The 14,025-nt window shown below is 53.9% G+C and overlaps 1 protein-coding gene across 1 annotated transcript in view; it reads right to left on the bottom strand.

Annotated features, from left to right (window-relative positions):
- Positions 1–2,819: 2,819 nt before the first annotated feature.
- LOC130212190 (FH2 domain-containing protein 1-like) overlaps positions 2,820–14,025 on the bottom strand; it is a 35,318-nt gene continuing 24,112 nt past the window's right edge. The window contains exons 7-13 of the mRNA XM_056443331.1: positions 13,861–13,931; positions 10,128–10,235; positions 9,941–10,011; positions 7,643–7,760; positions 5,696–5,860; positions 5,516–5,611; positions 2,820–5,443 (exon numbers count right to left, since the gene is read on the bottom strand). Coding sequence (XP_056299306.1) covers positions 3,356–5,443; positions 5,516–5,611; positions 5,696–5,860; positions 7,643–7,760; positions 9,941–10,011; positions 10,128–10,235; positions 13,861–13,931 — 2,717 coding nt within the window. The 3' untranslated portion in view covers positions 2,820–3,355. The remainder of the gene's footprint in view (positions 5,444–5,515; positions 5,612–5,695; positions 5,861–7,642; positions 7,761–9,940; positions 10,012–10,127; positions 10,236–13,860; positions 13,932–14,025) is intronic.

The raw sequence follows: 14,025 nt of genomic DNA, 5'->3' as shown, positions 1-14,025 counted from the left end.
GTTGTTTTATGAGGGGACTCAGTTGCATTAAATTAAAAAAATGCATAAATTATGTAATCAACACATTTAAGGACGCAGACATTTATGTCATTAAACTTTTTTAATGCTTTATTTTTTCGAGAATATAAAATAGGCCCTAAAAGAAGTCAGAGCACACCTGAGGCCAGAAAGCAGCGTTGTTGTTGTTTATATGTGCAAATAAGCATTTGGCCACGCCCTTTAAACGGGGTAGTGGGAGGAGTTACTTCCCCATATGTACAATTCACCTCTTAGCTCCGCCCCCCTCCACACCTGAGCTCTGACAGGGTTGATGGCTGCCAATGTGGTGGCTTTAAAGAGAGGTAGGAAAGGAAGGAAGCTAGGTAGGGAGGTAGGTAGGTAGGTAGGAAGGTAAGAAGGAAGGTAGGGAGGTAAGTAGGTAGGGAGGTAGGTAGGGAGGTAGGGAGGTAGGTAGGGAGGTAGGTAGGGAGGTAGGTAGGTAGGAAGGTAAGAAGGTAGGGAGGTAGGTAGGTAGGAAGATAAGAAGGTAGGTAGGAAGGTAGGTAGGGAGGTAGGTAGGGAGGTAGGAAGGTAGGTAGGGAGCTAGGAAGGAAGGTAGGTAGGAAGCTAGGAAGGAAGGAAGGAAGGTAGGGAGGTAGGAAGATAAGAAGGTAGGTAGGGAGGTAGGTAGGGAGGTAGGTAGGAAGCTAGGAAGTAAGGTAGGTAGGGAGGTAGGAAGGTAGGAAGGTAGGAAGGTAGGTAGGTAAGTAGGGAGGTAGGTAGGGAGGTATGTAGGAAGGTAGGTAGGGAGCTAGGAAAGAAGGAAGGTAGGAAGGAAGGTAGGTAGGGAGGTAGGTGGGAAGCTAGGAAGGAAGGAAGGTAGGTAGGGAGGTAGGTAGGAAGGTAAGAAGGTAGGGAGGTAGATAGGAAGGTAAGAAGGTAGGAAGGAAGGTAGGTAGGGAGGTAGGTATGTAGGAAGGTAGGTAGGGAGCTAGGAAAGAAGGAAGGAAGGAAGGTAGGTAGGGAGGTAGGTAGGAAGCTAGGAAGGAAGGAAGGTAGGAAGGAAGGTAGGTAGGGAGGTAGGTAGGAAGGTAGGAAGGTAGATCGGGAGGTAGGTAGATAGGGAGGTAGGTAGGAAGGTAAGGAGGTAGGTAGGTAAGAAGGTAGGAAGGAAGGTAGGTAGGTAGGTAGGAAGGTAAGAAGGTGGGAAGAAAGGTAGGTAGGTAGGGAGGTAAGAAGGTAGGGAGGTAAGAAGGTAGGTAGGGAGCTAGGAAGGAAGTAAGGTAGGAAGGAAGGTAGGTAGGTAGCTAGGAAGGAAGGAAGGTAGGAAGGAAGGTAGGAAGGTAGGTAGGTAGGGAGATAGGTAGGAAGCTAGGAAGGTAGGTAGGAAGGTAAGAAGGTAGGGTAGGGAGGTAGATAGGAAGGTAGGAAGGAAGGTAGGTAGGTATGTAGGAAGGTAGGTAGGGAGCTAGGAAAGAAGGAAAGTAGGTAGGGAGGTAGGTAGGAAGCTAGGAAGGAAGGTAGGGAGGTAGGTACGAAGGTAAGAAGCTAGATAGGGAGGTAGGTAGGTAGGGAGGTAGGTAGGAAGGTAAGAAGGTAGGGAGGTAGGTAGGTAGGGAGGTAAGAAGGTAGGAAGGAAGGTAGGGAGGTAGGTAGCGAGGTAGGTAGGAAGGTAAGAAGCTAGGAAGGAAGGAAGGTAGGAAGGGAGTTAGGTAGGTAGGGAGGGAGGTAGGGAGGTAGGTAGGTAAGAAGCTAGGAAGGAAGGAAGGTAGGAAGGGAGTTAGGTAGGTAGGGAGGGAGGTAGGGAGGTAGGTAGGTAAGAAGGTAGGGAGGTAAGTAGGGAGGTAGGTAGGTAGGGATGTAGGTAGGAAGGGAGGTTGGGAGGTAGGAAGGTAAGAAGGTAGGTAGGGAGGTAGGTAGGTAGGGAGGGAGGTAGGAAGGTAGGAAGGTAGGTAGGGAGGTAGGTAGGAAGGTAGGAAGGAAGGTAGGTAGGGAGGTAGGTAGGAAGGTAAGAAGGTAGGAAGGGAGGGAGGTAGGTAGGTAGGAAGCTAGGAAGGAAGGTAGGAAGGAAGGTAGGGAGGTAAGAAGGTCAGAAGGTAGGGAGGTAGGTAGGTAAGAAGGTAGGGAGGTAAGTAGGGAGGTAGGTAGGTAGGGATGTAGGTAGGAAGGGAGGTCGGGAGGTAGGAAGGTAAGAAGGTAGGTAGGGAGGTAGGTAGGTAGGGAGGGAGGTAGGAAGGTAGGAAGGTAGGTAGGGAGGTAGGTAGGAAGGTAGGAAGGAAGGTAGGTAGGGAGGTAGGTGGGAGGGTGAAGGTGGGAGGGAGGAGGTGGGTGGGTGGGAGGTGGGTGGGTGGGTAGGAGGTGGGTGGGAAGGTGGGTGGTTGGGAGGTGGGAAGCTAGGAAGGAAGGTGGGAAGGAGGTGGGGAGGTAAGAAGGTGGAGGTAGGGAGGTGGGTGGGTAAGAAGGTGGGAAGGAAGGTGGGTGGGTGGGAGCTAGGAGTAAGGAAGGTGGGAAGGAAGGTGGGTGGGAGGTAAGAGGTGGGAAGGAAGGTGGGAGGTGGGTGGGTGGGAGGTGGAAGGTGGGAAGGAGGTGGGAAGGTGAAGGTAGAAGGTGGGTAAGTAAGAGGTGGGAAGGAAGGTGGGAAGGTGGGTGGGTAAGAGGTGGGAGGTGGGTGGGGAGGTAAGAGGTGGGTGAAGGGAGGTGAAGGTGGGAAGGAGGTGGGTGGGAGGTGGGTGGGAGGTAAGAGAGTAGATGGGGAGGTGGGTGGGAAGGAGGTGGAAGGTGGGAAGGAGGTGGGAAGGTAAGAGGTGGGTGGGAGGTGGAAGGTGGGAAGGAGGAGTAGGTATGAAGGGAGGTAAGAAGGTAGAAAGGAAGGTAGGAAGGGAGGTAGGTAGGTAGGAAGGTAAGAAGGTAGGTAGGGAGGTAGGTAGGTAGGTAGGAAGGTAATAAGTTAGGTAGGGAGGTAGGAAGGTAGGTAAGAAGGTAGGAAGGTAGGAAGGAAGGAAGGTAGGTAAGAAGGAAGGAAGGTAGGAAGGTAGGTAAGAAGGTAGGAAGGTAGGTAAGAAGGAAGGAAGGGAGGTAGGAAGGTAGGTAGGTAAGAAGGAAGGTAGGAAGGTAGGTAAGAAGGAAGGAAGGTAAGAAGGTAGGTAGGTAAGAAGGTAGGAAGGTAGGAAGGTAGGTAAGAAGATAAGAATATTATGAAGATACAATATAAAAAATATCCGTCCAAAGTAAAGAAGATTGTTCTGTTTCTCCCGTTTCATCTACTGCAGTGAAACACTGCGTCTGGAGAGGCAGCTCCTCTTAAAGGGACAGTGTCACATCCTCTTAAAGGGACAGTGTCCTCTTAAAGGGACACTGCAGCCCCGGGTTCCTCCTGTCACCTCCAGCCCGGCCGGGTGGACTTGCCCGAATCCCTGGAGTGAGTCGACTTGTCGGAGAAGGTGCCGCTGTCGTTCCGCCGGCGGCCTCTAGGGGGAGCCGGCGGGTCGCGGAGCGGCGACCGAGGAGGCGCCGGCCTGATGCTCTGGGACCTCCTCAGCGAGGAGGAGGAGGAAGAGGAGGAAGGTTTGAGGAGGTCGGAGGGGACTCTCAGAGAGCCGGTTCTGGTGAGAGGCGAGGGGGTGGAGGAGGTCTTCGGGGAGTGTTTAAGGGAGGACACCGAGCGAGCGAGGCCTGGAGGAGGAGGAGGAGGAGGAGTCAGCGTGGTGTGGGTTCGTCTGAAAGAAGAGGAGGCGGTGCCTCGGGCGAAACCGGGAAGCTGCAAAGGAGTACCGGCTTTGTGGGAAGGAGTAACAGGAGCACTGATGCCGCCGCCTCCTCCTCCTCCTCCTCCTCCTCCTCCGAGCATCCGCAGCGTGGCGCGACACATCTTCTCCTCCGGTGGCGGTCTGGGTTTAGCTAACGGCCTCCTCCGCGCCTCCTGGTTCTGCTCACGAGGACCCGGAGCCTTCAGGTCCTTCAGGTCCTTCTGGTCCACCTGGTCCTTCTGGTCCTTCTGGTCCTCCTGGTCCTCCTGGTCCTTCAGGTCCTCCTGGTCCTTCAGGTCCTCCTGGTCCTCCTGGTCCTTCAGGTCCTCCTGGTCCTTCAGGTCCTCCTGGTCCTTCAGGTCCTTCAGGTCCTTCTGGTCCTCCTGGTCCTTCAGGTCCTTCAGGTCCTCCTGGTCCTTCTGGTCCCCAGAGTCCGGCGCCTTGTGGACTCTGGAGCGGCGGGACGACGGAGCGGTCGCCGGCTGCTCTCCTCCTGCTCCTCCTCGTCGGAGGGAGGAGGTGCCGCCGAGGAGGCCGGAGGAGGTGCGACTGCCGGGATGTTGGCCCGGAGCCCCTCGGCCGGTCCTGGAGATCGGCACCACGCGTCTCAAGCTCTGGTTCTCGGAGCTCGTGAGCGTGCGGACCGCCGGGGCCTTGATGGCGGCGGGTCGAGTCGTGGCGGTCGGGAGGTTCTTGGCGGACGACTTGGACGAATTTGCCGATCCCGCCTTTCCATTCGCGGAACCGGATGCTTCTGTCCTCACGTCTCTCTGCTCATTGGTGGAGCTCCTCTTAGCTCCTCCCCTTTGATTGGCAGTTTTAGCCCCGTTGGCCGCCGCCGCCGCAGGCTCTGCGCGGCGCCACCTGGGGGAGGAGGCGGGATGCGACGGATTGTCGCGGCGGGGGTCAGGCACCGGTTGGCTGCTGATGGGTTCAGGCGCTGGCTTCTGATTGGCCGGTTGAGGTTCCGCGTGGGCGGAGCTAGCTCGCCGGCTCCCACCCCGGTGGTCACGCTCTGCGGTGTCCGCGAGATCGCCGGCAGCCTCGCACACGCCCGTCCCGCACCACACCACCGCCTCTTCCTCGTGCCCCTCCTCCTCTTTTCGTTGCACCTCCTCCTCTTTTCGTTGCGCCTCCTCCTCCTCTTTTTGTTGCGCCTCCTCGTCCCGGCGTCGGCGACCTTTGTGGCGCCCGGTGACCGGGTCGAACCCTTTGAGCTCCGGCACCAAGGTGCATTTCTCAAACGACATCTTGTTCCCTCTGGCGAGTTCACGGGCGCCGGCGAGTCGATCTTCGGCGCCGCCGCGGTCGGACTCCCGGTTGGGATCGGAGGTTGTCGCCACGGCGATCGCGCGGTCGGCGGCGCTTTGAGCGTTGTCTCTGAGGCGAGCGGCGGTCTCCGGAGCGCAGGCGGGGGATGGCGGCGCCGTCCGGTTTTGGGGGAAGCCGAACGCCGAGACCCTGGAGCTCGGCGGTCGGGCGTTCGAGAGTCCCGGACTCCCGGGACTCGTCCCGGCGTCCTCGCGCTCGGGGCTCGGCGACAACAGGAGCGCGGTCAGCTCGCGGTCGGCGCCGAAAACCGACGAGCCGGACGAAGAGTTCCTGGAACGCCGCGGCCGGCCGAGGGAGGCGTGGGACACGGAGAAGGGCGAGTGCGGCCCGGTCCTCGCCGACACATCCGCCTCGCTGCGGCAGCGCGCCCCGAACGCCCCGTCGACCTGGAGAGACACGCGGCCGTCACTCGGCGCCGCGGCGAGCTCGGTTCCCGGTTGCCGTGACGACGTCCTTACCTCCTCGCCGCACGACCACGAGTGTCTCTTCTGCTCCTCCAGCTCCTGGAGGCGCCGGCGGCGAGACGCGTCCTTCAGCTCGCGCTCGGAGTTCTCCTTCAGAGGAGAAGGCCGCGTCTTTACTGCAGGGTTACGTTGTTGTTGTTTACTCTAGTGTTGTTGTTGTTGTTGTTTGCGTACCTTGACCGCGGCGCTGAACCTGCAGCAGAAGCTGTTGAAGATGCTGAAGCAGTCGTCCAGCCTGAACGTCTCTTTGTCTTCACAGAAGAAATCCATCAGCTGGAAGCCGTCGGACTGGAGCTGGAGACGGTTACCATGGAGACGGAGGAGCGATGCGGCGGAGGACTGGGACGAAGACAAAGGACACGGAGTGACAGGAAGTACTCGTAGAAGTACCTCTCAGTACCTCTCAGTACCTCTGAGTACCTCTCAGTACCTCTCAGTACCTCTGAGTACCTCAGTACCTCTGAGTACCTCAGTACCTCTCAGTACCTCTCAGTACCTCTGAGTATCTCTCAGTACCTCTCAGTACCTCTCAGTACCTCTGAGTACCTCTGAGTACCTCTCAGTACCTCTCAGTACCTCTCAGTACCTCTGAGTATCTCTCAGTACCTCTGAGTATCTCTCAGTACCTCTCAGTACCTCTGAGTACCTCTCAGTACCTCTGAGTACCTCTCAGTACCTCTCAGTACCTCTGAGTACCTCTCAGTACCTCTCAGTACCTCTCAGTACCTCTGAGTATCTCTCAGTACCTCTCAGTACCTCTCAGTACCTCTGAGTACCTCTCAGTACCTCTCAGTACCTCTCAGTACCTCTGAGTACCTCTCAGTACCTCTCAGTACCTCTGAGTACCTCTCAGTACCTCTCAGTACCTCTCAGTACCTCTGAGTATCTCTGAGTATCTCTCAGTACCTCTCAGTACCTCTCAGTACTTCTGAGTATCTCTCAGTACCTCTCAGTACCTCTGAGTACCTCTCAGTACCTCTCAGTACCTCTGAGTATCTCTCAGTACCTCTGAGTACCTCTCAGTACCTCTGAGTACCTCTCAGTACCTCTGAGTACCTCTCAGTACCTCTCAGTACTTCTGAGTACCTCTCAGTACCTCTCAGTACCTCTCAGTACCTCTGAGTACCTCTCAGTATCTCTCAGTACCTCGCAGTACCTCGCAGTACCTCTCAGTATACCTCTCAGTACCTCTCAGTACCTCTCAGTACCTCTGAGTATCTCTCAGTACCTCTCAGTACCTCTGAGTACCTCTCAGTACCTCTGAGTACCTCTCAGTACCTCTCAGTACCTCTGAGTACCTCTCAGTATCTCTCAGTACCTCGCAGTACCTCGCAGTACCTCTCAGTATACCTCTCAGTACCTCTCAGTACCTCTCAGTACCTCTGAGTATCTCTCAGTACCTCTCAGTACCTCTCAGTTCCTCTCAGTACCTCTGAGTATCTCTCAGTACCTCTCAGTACCTCTGAGTACCTCTCAGTACCTCTCAGTTCCTCTCAGTACCTCTCAGTACCTCTGAGTACCTCTCAGTACCTCTGAGTACCTCTCAGTACCTCTGCGCACCTCTCAGTACCTCTGAGTACCTCTCAGTACCTCTCAGTACCTCTGAGTACCTCTCAGTACCTCTCAGTACTTCTGAGTACCTCTCAGTACCTCTCAGTACCTCTGAGTACCTCTCAGTACCTCTCAGTACCTCGCAGTACCTCTCAGTATACCTCTGAGTATCTCTCAGTACCTCTCAGTACCTCTGAGTACCTCTCAGTACCTCTCAGTACCTCTGAGTATCTCTCAGTACCTCTCAGTACCTCTGAGTACCTCTCAGTACCTCTGAGTATCTCTCAGTACCTCTCAGTACCTCTCAGTACCTCTGAGTATCTCTCAGTACCTCTCAGTACCTCTCAGTACCTCTCAGTTCCTCTCAGTACCTCTCAGTACCTCTGCGTACCTCTCAGTACCTCTCAGTACCTCTCAGTACATCTGAGTATCTCTCAGTACCTCTCAGTACCTCTCAGTACCTCTCAGTACCTCTGCGTACCTCTCAGTACCTCTCAGTACCTCTCAGTACCTCTCAGTACCTCTGAGTATCTCTCAGTACCTCTCAGTACCTCTCAGTACCTCTCTCACCTGCAGGAAGCCGCCCAGCTGCTGTAGCAGCTCCTCGTCCCTCTGGACGCTCTGCTCTACTGAGCGCGTGCGAGAAGAGAGAGACTTGAGATCTGCATCCAGCGTCTCCACGGAAACCCTAGGAGGAACAATGAAGCTGGTGAAGGGGCTGATGGGTAATGTAGTCTTTAAGGGGCTGGTGGGTGATGTAGTCTTTAAGGGGCTGATGGGTGATGTAGTCTTTAAGGGGCTGGTGGGTGATGTAGTCTTTAAGGGGCTGGTGGGTGATGTAGTCTTTAAGGGGCTGATGGGTGATGTAGTCTTTAAGGGGCTGGTTGGTGATGTAGTCTTTAAGGGGCTAGTGGGTGATGTAGTCTTTAAGGGGCTGATGGGTGATGTAGTCTTTCAGGGGCTGGTGGGTGATGTAGTCTTTCAGGGGCTGGTGGGTGATGTAGTCTTTAAGGGGCTGGTGGGTGATGTAGTCTTTAAGGGGCTGGTGGGTGATGTAGTCTTTAAGGGGCTGGTGGGTGATGTAGTCTTTAAGGGACTGATGGGTGATGTAGTCTTTAAGGGGCTGGTGGGTGATGTAGTCTTTAAGGGGCTGGTGGGTGATGTAGTCTTTAAGGGGCTGATGGGTGATGTAGTCTTTAAGGGGCTGGTGGGTGATGTAGTCTTTAATGGGCTGGTGGGTGATGTAGTCTTTAAGGGGCTGATGGGTGATGTAGTCTTTAAGGGGCTGGTGGGTGATGTAGTCTTTAAGGGGCTGATGGGTGATGTAGTCTTTAAGGGGCTGGTGGGTGATGTAGTCTTTAAGGGGCTGATGGGTGATGTAGTCTTTAAGGGGCTGGTGGGTGATGTAGTCTTTAAGGGGCTGGTGGGTGATGTAGTCTTTAAGGGGCTGATGGGTGATGTAGTCTTTAAGGGGCTGGTGGGTGATGTAGTCTTTAAGGGGCTAGTGGGTGATGTAGTCTTTAAGGGGCTGATGGGTGATGTAGTCTTTCAGGGGCTGGTGGGTGATGTAGTCTTTCAGGGGCTGGTGGGTGATGTAGTCTTTAAGGGGCTGGTGGGTGATGTAGTCTTTAAGGGGCTGGTGGGTGATGTAGTCTTTAAGGGGCTGATGGGTGATGTAGTCTTTAAGGGGCTGGTGGGTGATGTAGTCTTTAAGGGGCTGGTGGGTGATGTAGTCTTTAAGGGGCTGATGGGTGATGTAGTCTTTAAGGGGCTGGTGGGTGATGTAGTCTTTAAGGGGCTGATGGGTGATGTAGTCTTTAAGGGGCTAGTGGGTGATGTAGTCTTTAAGGGGCTGATGGGTGATGTAGTCTTTCAGGGGCTGGTGGGTGATGTAGTCTTTAAGGGGCTGGTGGGTGATGTAGTCTTTAAGGGGCTGGTGGGTGATGTAGTCTTTAAGGGGCTGGTGGGTGATGTAGTCTTTAAGGGGCTGGTGGGTGATGTAGTCTTTAAGGGGCTGATGGGTGATGTAGTCTTTAAGGGGCTGATGGGTGATGTAGTCTTTAAGGGGCTGGTGGGTGATGTAGTCTTTAAGGGGCTGATGGGTGATGTAGTCTTTAAGGGGCTGATGGGTGATGTAGTCTTTAAGGGGCTGGTGGGTGATGTAGTCTTTAAGGGGCTGATGGGTGATGTAGTCTTTAAGGGGCTGGTGGGTGATGTAGTCTTTAAGGGGCTGATGGGTGATGTAGTCTTTAAGGGGCTGGTGGGTGATGTAGTCTTTAAGGGGCTGGTGGGTGATGTAGTCTTTAAGGGGCTGATGGGTGATGTAGTCTTTAAGGGGCTGGTGGGTGATGTAGTCTTTAAGGGGCTAGTGGGTGATGTAGTCTTTAAGGGGCTGATGGGTGATGTAGTCTTTCAGGGGCTGGTGGGTGATGTAGTCTTTCAGGGGCTGGTGGGTGATGTAGTCTTTAAGGGGCTGGTGGGTGATGTAGTCTTTAAGGGGCTGGTGGGTGATGTAGTCTTTAAGGGGCTGATGGGTGATGTAGTCTTTAAGGGGCTGGTGGGTGATGTAGTCTTTAAGGGGCTGGTGGGTGATGTAGTCTTTAAGGGGCTGATGGGTGATGTAGTCTTTAAGGGCTGATGGGTGATGTAGTCTTTAAGGGGCTGGTGGGTGATGTAGTCTTTAAGGGGCTAGTGGGTGATGTAGTCTTTAAGGGGCTGATGGGTGATGTAGTCTTTCAGGGGCTGGTGGGTGATGTAGTCTTTCAGGGGCTGGTGGGTGATGTAGTCTTTAAGGGGCTGGTGGGTGATGTAGTCTTTAAGGGGCTGGTGGGTAATGTAGTCTTTAAGGGTGGAGACAAGAGGTCTGACCTGGAGGCCAGCTGCACGTGAGTCAGCTTCAGGGGGAACTCCAACAGCTTGGAGTCTTTCTTCTGGGCCTCCTGGAGGAGAAAGAAGGAGGAGTCCACCATGAGGACTAGATCCACCACAGGAGGACCCTCACGGACCCAAAACCTGAACCTGAAGCGAAACCACTTGATCCTCTAAGGTCACTGACCAGAGCCACAAAGTGCAGCAGGTTCATTCCCGGTATGTTGGCTTTGGTGTCGGCCAGAGAGAGAAGAGACGAGAGCTTGAAGCCCAGAGCGTTCCCAGCATAGCCTCCCTGGAGACACACACACACACACACACACACAGAGACACACACACACACACACACAGAGAGACACACACACACACACACACACACACACAGAGACACACACACACACACACACACAGAGACACACACACACACACACACACACAGAGACACACACACACACACACAGAGACACACACACACACACACACACACAGAGAGACACACACACACACACAGAGAGACACACACACACACGGACACACACAGGCACAAACAGTTGATAGTGTTGTAACCTTACATTATTTAAAAGGACATTAAAAACAACACAAAGATTCAAGATTCAAGATTCAAGATGTTTTATTTGTCACATACACACACAGGGTGTGCAGTGAAATGAAAGTGGCAATGCTCAGCAGGAATGTGCAAGGGCAACAAGTACACACTATTTACAAATAAAAAACAACACAATATTTACAGTAAGTGTGTGTGTGTGTGTGTGTGTGTGTGTGCCTAAGAGGGGCAGTTGTGTGGGTCTATGTGGGGGTCCTGGTGAGGTCGGAGTTCACAATCCTGATGGCCTGAGGAAAGAAACTCCGTCTCAGTCTCTCTGTTCTTGCAGCGTGACTACGGAGGCGCCTGCCTGACCGCAGCAGCTGAAACAGTCTGTTGTTGGGGTGGTGAGGATCCTTCATGATCCTGCCGGCTCTGGTTCTGCACCTCCTGGTGTACAAGTCCTGCAGGGTGGGAGTGTAGTTCCAATAGTGCGCTCAGCCGAACGCACTACTCTCTGCAGAGCCTTCCTGTCCTGAGCGGAGCAGTTGCCAAACCAGGCTGTGATGCTTCCTGTCAGGACGCTCTCTACAGCTCCAGAGTAGAAGGACTGAAGGATCCTCTGGGAAACTTTAAATTTCCTCAGCTGCCTGAGGTGGTAGAGGCGCTGCCTTGCCTTTCTCACCAGAGTGTCTGTGTTTGTTGACCATGTCAGATCCTCGGTGATGTGGACTCCCAGGTATTTATACCGCTCACCCTCTCCACAGTAGTCCGTTAATCCCCAGTGGTGAGTCGTCCTCTGTTGTTGTACCTTCCTAAAGTCCACAATCAGCTCCTTAGTTTTGGTGACATTCATGATGAGGCTGTTGTCCTGGCACCAGAGTGACAGATCAGCAACTTCCTCCAGGTAGGCCTTCTCGTCGTTGTCGGAGATCAGGCCCACCACCACTGTGTCATCCGAAACTTGATGATGGTGTTGGAGCTGAACCTGGCCACACAGTCATGTGTACAGGAGTACAGTAGGGGCTGAGGGCGCAACCCTGGGGATCCTGTGTTCAGGGTGAGGATTTGGAGGTGTGTCTGCCCACCTGACCACCTGTGGCCTGGCGGTCAGGAAGTCCAGGATCAAGCACACAGGGGTGTTCAGTCCCAGCTCAATCAGCTTGCCGGCCAGTCTGGAGGGCACTATGGTGTTGAAAGCTGAACTATAATCAATGGACAGTAGTCTCACATAGCCCCCTCTGGCTGTCCAGATGAGAGAGTGTGGTGTGCAGTACCTGGGAGACAGCATCATCCGTGGATCTGTTTGGGCGATAAGCAAACTGCAGCGGGTCCATGGAGGAAGGGAGGAAGGCGCAGATGTAGTCCTTTATCAGCCTCTCAAAGCATTTCATGACCACCGAGGTGAGGGCCACGGGTCGGTAGTCATTCATACATGCTGGAGAAGCATTCTTGGGCACAGGGACAATAGTGGATCTCTTGAAGCAGGCGGGGACCACGGACTCAGCCAGGGAGAGGTTGAATATTGTGGTGAACACTGGAGCTAGCTGGTTAGCACAGGTCTTCAGTACTCGCCCAGATATGCCATCTGGACCTGCAGCTTTCCTGGTGTTCACCCTCAACAGAGCCCTCCTCACACTGTGCTCGGTCACAGAGAGTGTGTGTTCATCCCAGCGGTACAACTCACCTCGGCTACGCTAGCAGCGTAGTTGTTAGGCGGCTAGCTAGCGGTGATGTTGCTAGCCTCAAACCGTGCATAAAATGAGTTCAGGTCGTCCGCTAGGATGCGTCGGCACTCACCATTGCGGGGTCTGCTCTGGTAGTTTGTAATAGTCCGTAGCCCCTGCCATGGCGCCTGGTGTCGCGCTGCTCCATCTGTGATTCCACTCTGTCTCGGTACCTCCTTTTGGCGTTCTTCACCGCCCTCCTCAGTCCATAGACCGCTGCCTTGTACTCGTCCATGTTGCGGATACAAGACCGGAGTTATAGGCAGCAATGCAGGCGTTCACAGCTTCACGGATGGATCTATCAACCCACGGCTTTTGATTAGGAAAGACCCTAACTTTTACCGTGGGGACGATGGTGTCCGTTAAGCGTTGCTATGAGGCTCATTGCTACTTCCATAAACTCGCTGGCGTCACTGGAACTGGATTGGATCATGTCCCAGTCGACAATACTCAGAGCGTCCTGTAGCTCAGCCTCTGATTGGTCAGACCACCGCTTACGTTCCTCGTCACTACCGCTTCCAGCGATCCTTTGTTTATACTCCGGAAGCAGAAAAATGGCGGCATGGTCTGATTTCCTAACGGAGGAGAGAGACAGCCTTATAGCCTCTCTTGAATGGCGTATAGCAGTGGTCCAACGTTCTTTCCTCTGGTAGCACACGTAATGTGCTGGTGAAAGTTCGGCATGACTTTTTAGGTTTGCCTTGTTAAAGTCCCCAGCCACCACCACAGCGCGTCGGGATACTTGTTCTGATGCCGACATAACACATCATGTAGGTCCGATAGTGCTACGTCGGTGTCCGCTTGTGGTGGAATGTGAGCGGCTGTGGTGATGACCGAGCTGAACTCCCGGGAAGGTAAAATGGACGGCATGAGATCGTCAGATGTTCCAGGATCCGTGCGCAGGAACGAGAAAGAGTCTTAATGTTCTTGGGATCGCACCACATGTTGTTCGTCATGAAGCAGACCCCTCCACCCTTAGATTTACCAGACTCTTCCGTTCTGTCTGCACGGAAAACAGAGAAGGACTCGGTTGGACATATGACTCGATCCGGCACCAGCGGGGTCAGCCAAGTTTCCGTCAGACAAAAGATGTTACAATCCCGCATGTCCGGTTGGAATCTGATCCTTGCCTAAAATCATCCATCTTATTTTCCAGAGACTGGACGTTAGCAAGAAGGATGCTGGGCAGAGGTGGACAGTGGGCTTGAACTCTCAGTCTGTTCCGAATTCCGCTCCGTTTCCCTCGATGTTTTCGTCGTCTCCCCGTAGTAGCGGCTCCACTGCTGTTGTTGCGGTTCGCTCGTACGATCTCTGCCGGCCACGCTGGATCGATGGAAAAAGTGGACAAAAACCCTTGTTTTGCGCAAAAGTTTATGTCCAAAAGTGTGCTGCGGTCGTATGTTGTTAGTGCCGATGTGTTTGTGGCAAAGAAAATATTAAAAATAAACACAAAAACTAAAAGAGCGCACAATCTCCGCGGAGCTGCCGCGACGGCGACTGGACACTGCCGCGCCATCTCCACTAAAGACACCAAACGACAGTAAAGACACACAACACAACACAACTACGACACAACACAACTACTACTGACAGGATGACAACACAACACAACCACAACACAACACCCCCCCCCGCCCCTCGTGTCTCACCGCATTCAGCAGGTTTCCGGCCTGCAGCACCAGCAGCAGAACAGCATGAAGCTGCTCACAGCACAGGAGCTCTGAGGAGGAGGAGGAAAGGAGGAGGAGAGGATAGGAGGAGAGGAGGAGGAGAGAGGAGGAGGTGGAGGAGAAGGAGAGGAGGAGGAGGAGGAT

Source organism: Pseudoliparis swirei, chromosome 21 (assembly GCF_029220125.1).
Source record: "Pseudoliparis swirei isolate HS2019 ecotype Mariana Trench chromosome 21, NWPU_hadal_v1, whole genome shotgun sequence".
In the NCBI taxonomy this organism is placed as follows: domain Eukaryota; kingdom Metazoa; phylum Chordata; class Actinopteri; order Perciformes; family Liparidae; genus Pseudoliparis; species Pseudoliparis swirei.
Note: the sequence above shows the minus strand (reverse complement) of the source record. Positions and strands in the feature narration are given on the sequence as shown.